The 5,423-nt window shown below is 36.1% G+C and overlaps 1 protein-coding gene across 1 annotated transcript; it reads left to right on the top strand.

Annotated features, from left to right (window-relative positions):
• LOC108193369 (probable methyltransferase PMT23) lies at positions 1 to 5,175 on the top strand. Its single transcript, XM_017359987.2, has 8 exons — positions 1 to 509; positions 1,600 to 1,749; positions 3,147 to 3,417; positions 3,501 to 3,611; positions 3,792 to 3,963; positions 4,045 to 4,299; positions 4,421 to 4,615; positions 4,767 to 5,175. Exons 1-8 carry the CDS (start codon positions 129 to 131, stop codon positions 4,966 to 4,968), a joined length of 1,737 nt encoding a protein of 578 aa, XP_017215476.1. The 5' UTR covers positions 1 to 128; the 3' UTR covers positions 4,969 to 5,175.
• Positions 5,176 to 5,423: the final 248 nt, after the last annotated feature.

The following is a 5,423-nucleotide window of genomic DNA, read 5'->3' on the forward strand; positions in this document are numbered from 1 at the left end:
TGTCCGGTCCCACTCGTGTTCCCTCCCTCCCTCCCTCCCTCTCTACTACTCCTAGTATACAAACTGCATCTCTCTAGAACATTTCTTCATCTTAATCTTAATTAAGTAAAAGCCTTGGCAAAACAAAGATGAGGATCACAGTAGAAACTCTGATCAAAGACAGAAAGTACCCCTTCATCCTCTCTCTCTTGATCATCCTCTTCATCTTCTCTCTCCTCATCTTCTTCAATGCAAACACTTCGCCGCTCACCAGCGTCTCCGATCTCACTTCTCCAGCTCTGGTTGCGGCGGAGAATCAAGTGATGGATTTGCAGTGGCGGAAATGCGATGGTGTGAATGCGGTGGATTATATTCCTTGTTTGGACAATTTGAAGGCGATCAAGGCGTTGAAGTCGAGGAAGAGGATGGAGCACAGGGAAAGGCATTGTCCGGAGAGTAATCCCAGGTGTTTGATTCCGCTTCCGCCGCAGTATAGAGTGTCGGTGCCGTGGCCGAAGAGCAGGGATATGGTGAGATAACATTGATGGTTCGGTAAGATTTGTCATTGGATTTCTAGTTTTCTTATTTTTGGATGTGTGCTCAAATTTAGTATCACAACTTACCATTGTATTTACTTAGGTGGCCTCATTTTTGTATATCATTCACTAGATATTAAGTTTAAAAACCAAACATTTGAATGTTTGTGTGGCATATTTTGATAAGACGGTTTTTCTATGGTATGTTTATAAGCACAAAAATTGATAACTTATCTTGTTTTGATTGGCTTACACTCTTTAATAATGACGGATACTTGCATTCACAACCACCACATCAATCAAAATACACAAAATTCATAGATTTTACTCTTTAGTGCTTAGCATGTGCCCATGAGCACACACTAAACAAACCCTTGATAAAAATAATGACTTCGGGAAAAATTTCACAATTACATGATATTTTTTAATATAACATTTAACAGGGGTTCAACATTTCTTATTTCATAAAATAAATTACTTATTTTCAGAATCAAAATACATATTCACGTACTTTTTCAGAAATAAGTGTCTGTTTTGGTGTGCTGCTGTTAAAAATGTTAACCCTGTTAAAAAGTGATGACAAAAAAAAAAAAGCGTTGTTGGAGAAATTAGATAACTATTTTTTTTTGTTTTGATATTTTCATATTTTAAGTTAAAAATAAAAAATAAGGTTTGACAGAGGAATCTGTGATAACTTCCAGCAAAAGCTGTAAAGCAGATTCTTTTCAAAAGCATAAGAGGGCCTAAGGTTGTTGTTTAGAAAAGCTGCTTTTAAATTTATCAAATCGTCTGCTTTTCCGCAAATGCTACTGTTGCTATCTGCAACAGCTATGGCTATATCAAACGGCGCCTTAGCGACGTATAAAATAGATAAGCCAAATGGGACCATTGTTATATCGTACGCATATGATATCATTGCAAACTAATTTGGTGATTTGATTGTTCCCTTTTTCTTTTCCTTTTTTGCCTTGTTCTGATTGATGTTTGATGTCATAATTAATTATGCATTTCCTTTTCTTGGAGCAAGCAATGTTGTCTATGATGTTTGCTTGATATGTCAACTAATTTGAACTTGCCTTAACAGGTATGGTTTGATAATGTCCCTCACTCTAAGCTTGTTGAATACAAAAAGGACCAGAATTGGGTGAAAAAATCTGGTGATTATCTTGTCTTTCCTGGAGGCGGAACTCAGTTTAAGGATGGAGTTATGCACTATGTGGACTTTATTGAGAAGGTAGTGTTTGTGACTTTCATTTCAAAGCAAAATCTGAATCCTAACCCTTAGGCATGTGATGTTGGATGGACTTATAAAGAGTTTATGATATACGCCGGATGCACGTGCATGATTATACTTATTGAGTGTGGTAGAGTTCTGCTTAAACGCAGTACTAAGTTGTAATGTTGATAGTCCAGAGTTAGTACATGAGACATAGACATTATGTTACTGCACAATTAGGGCTTTCAAGTACTGGTACATAACATAATAGTACTAATCTGCTTCCTCTATTCCGATTTTTCCAGCATTTATCACCTTGCTCAACATTTGTTTAGACAAGTCAAAAGTATTTCATGTAGGTATATACTTATAGTATGTCTTCAATTCCTTTTTGAGTGCATTATTGATGTGTTGTTAACAATTTTAGATTTTGATTTCAACTACTGATACACACTTAACTAGGTCAATACCTATATTCAGAGATAATTAGGTAAAAATAGCAGCTGATTGTCCTCACCAAAAGCCTATCATTTTTAATCTTCTCTTCTATATTGGCAATGTGACCTGATTATGAAAATGCAAAGTTCTATCACTGATGTACTTCATCAAAAACTGGTACTCTACATTTTCTCATTTGAATTGATCAATCTGGCAATGGAAAGCAAATTAAGTTCTACACTGAGAAGTTATTCTAAGCAAAATTTTCAAAACCTGTAATTTAATATGGAATGGGGCCAAAATAAAATTTTACAATTTGAGTAAGTACTCAACCGTGCTTTATTTTTCTTATATTCTGGTTGAACAATGAAAATTAGCTATCATCTCTATAGGAGCAGACAATTAAAAGCATCTTTGCGATTAGAAGTTTATTTGCATAAAAGCTTTGAACACCCATGTTTTATGCTTTTTAGTTTTTTGCTTTTGATAAGCCATTGGGTGAAGATCAAGCATACAAGCTTCGAGCATTGATGTTATAGTTCTGTTTTTTAAGTTTGTAATGTTGTATATCACTTATACCATACTTTGCTACCCTTTCTTCCAAGGAAAGATTGTGTATCTTGGATATCAGTGGTTGTCATGATTATGTATAGGGTGATAAATAAAGATTCATTGCACTGTCATTTGCTCCAGAGTGTTAAATGACCAACTCTCCCAAAGCTTTAAGCTGTTTGTAGAAGCCACAGAATGAAGCTTTTATTTTTATTTTTTTTAAAACCAGCAACAACAAAGGTGTCCTAAACCCGAGAACTTGTACCATCTTAGATGAACTTTGCCAAAAATTAGAATTTGAGTAGAAGCCACAAGACGGACCCTATAACCTCAAAGCAACAGCCTATACTTAACTGTTAGATATAACGACTTCTTGTATTTACGCTGCATGTCACTTTTAGTGACTATAATTTTCTCATTGGTAGGCTTTACCAGAAGTTGGATGGGGCAAGCGGACCAGGGTTATTATGGATGTTGGTTGTGGTGTTGCTAGTTTTGGTGGGTATTTGCTGGATAAAGATGTCATTACAATGTCATTTGCCCCAAAAGATGAACACGAGGCCCAGATACAATTTGCTCTTGAGCGAGGGATTCCTGCCATACTCTCTGTCATTGGAACACAACAGCTTACATTTCCAGATAATGTTTATGATTTGATTCACTGTGCACGATGCAGAGTTCACTGGCATGGGGATGGTACAGTAAATTTTTCATTTCATTTTCCATTTATATTGTTTATGCATAAATAATATGATATTGATATTGATTAACAAATACAGGTGGGAAACCTCTAAGAGAACTCAACCGGGTTCTTAGACCTGGAGGGTACTTTATATGGTCTGCTACACCAGTCTATCGTACTGATGAAAAACATCAGAACATATGGAACAGTTTGTACTCCTTGTTCCTTGATCTTTTCAAACCTGTTGCATTTCTTATATTTTATATTCTTGACTTTTGTAAATTCCGATCACGTTCAGTGGTTATTAACTGCATCCACTGCTGTGGTGTGTGTCTTGTCCGTTGTTTTTTAAAGTTTTTTGATGGTCACACTACCTTTCTTATTGCAGCAATGGTAAATCTGACAGAATCAATTTGCTGGAAAGTTGTTGCTAAAACATCTTACTTCACTGGTATTGGACTTGTTATTTATCAGAAGCCTGTTTCCTCTTCCTGCTATGAAAGCCGTAAAGAAAATAAGCCTCCTTTGTGTGATCAGAACCAGGGGAAGAATATGTCCTGGTATATATAATTATATTATTGATATCATAATTTGTAAACAATATTATCTGCTATCATCATTACCTGCTACTACATGTATAGGTACATACCTCTAGATACTTGTCTTCCACCACTTCCATTGCCAAACCAGGGCAGCTCATACAAATGGCCAGAGGCATGGCCCAAAAGACTCAACAGTAAACCAGTTAGCCTATCTAATGAAGCAGATGCTGAAGAACTGTTTCATGAAGACACAAAACATTGGTCGGCTCTAGTGTCAGATGTTTATTTACAAGGCTTTACAATGAACTGGTCGAAAGTGAGGAATGTAATGGATATGAATGCTGGCTATGGAGGGTATAATATCAAAACCTCTTTAATCAATCATTTGGATATTCCAATTTACTTGATCGATACATTTTATTTACATACCAAAATAACGTAAAAATGTCTAACATCTTTGCTTTGCTAAACACAGATTTGCTGCAGCACTTGCTAAACTACCTCTGTGGGTAATGAATGTGATGCCAGTTCATGGACCTGATACACTTTCTGTTATCTTTGATAGAGGACTGATCGGGATATATCACGATTGGTGCGAGTCACTCAGTACCTACCCTCGAACATTTGATCTGTTGCATGCCAGTTTCCTCTTCGGGAACTTGACTCAAAGGTAACAGTGAGTGCAGTGAAGCTTTGTGCACACAATATAATGCATCAAGTTTTGCTGACTACAGTTTTAAACTTGCAGATTCTAAACCTTTAATTACTTTCTTATCAAACGCTTTCATGTACTAATGAAGTATCATACTTGCAAATTTCAGATGTGACATAATAGAGGTAGCAGTGGAGATGGATCGCATACTGAGACCAGGTGGATTTGTCATAGTTCAGGATACAATGGAAATGATTAACAAGCTTAATCCAGTTTTGCGCTCACTTCACTGGTCCGTAACTGTGCATCAAGAACAATTCCTTGTCGGTACTAAAGGCTTCTGGCGTCCAGAAGAAATAGAGTCCTTGTGAACCGACTTCTCCATCTTTCATATATTCTTATATCATCTGTAAAATATTGGTCACCGAAAAAATACTGTAAAATATTACTTGGGCATCCGTTTTTAAAAAAATCTTGTGAGTTTTTGTAAGACGAGAAGGAAGAAGAAAAAGAAAGAAACGTTAAAACTGCAGAACAGAAGAAATTTGTGGCCTATTTCATTATTTGTTCGTACTTATATCATATTAATGTTACGGAGTCAGACGACGAATATGGCTTTCATTTGGGATTCCGGATCCTCTGTCCCTTTTGTATGTCTCCTTATATATCCCCTCGTTTCTATTGGTCGAGGATCCAGATTTATATGTTCCTTCTTTTTTATTGGTCAGTTTTTTACCCACGTGAGATAAAAGACTTTGTGTAGTTATAAGCTTGGTTTGTTTCTTCTCGATTTACCCATCAATTTAATATTTTCTCAATCATGTTT

The sequence above is a fragment of the Daucus carota genome, chromosome 7 (genome assembly GCF_001625215.2).
Source record: "Daucus carota subsp. sativus chromosome 7, DH1 v3.0, whole genome shotgun sequence".
NCBI classification, from domain to species: Eukaryota; Viridiplantae; Streptophyta; class Magnoliopsida; order Apiales; family Apiaceae; genus Daucus; species Daucus carota.

Coding starts and splice junctions, on each gene's coding strand:
- LOC108193369 (XM_017359987.2), top strand. CDS start 129: ATGAGGATCACAGTAGAAACTCTGATCAAAGACAGAAAGTACCCCTTC. Junction 1,750..3,146: donor ATGTGGACTTTATTGAGAAG/GTAGTGTTTGTG, acceptor TCTCATTGGTAG/GCTTTACCAGAAGTTGGATG. Junction 3,964..4,044: donor CAGGGGAAGAATATGTCCTG/GTATATATAATT, acceptor CTACATGTATAG/GTACATACCTCTAGATACTT.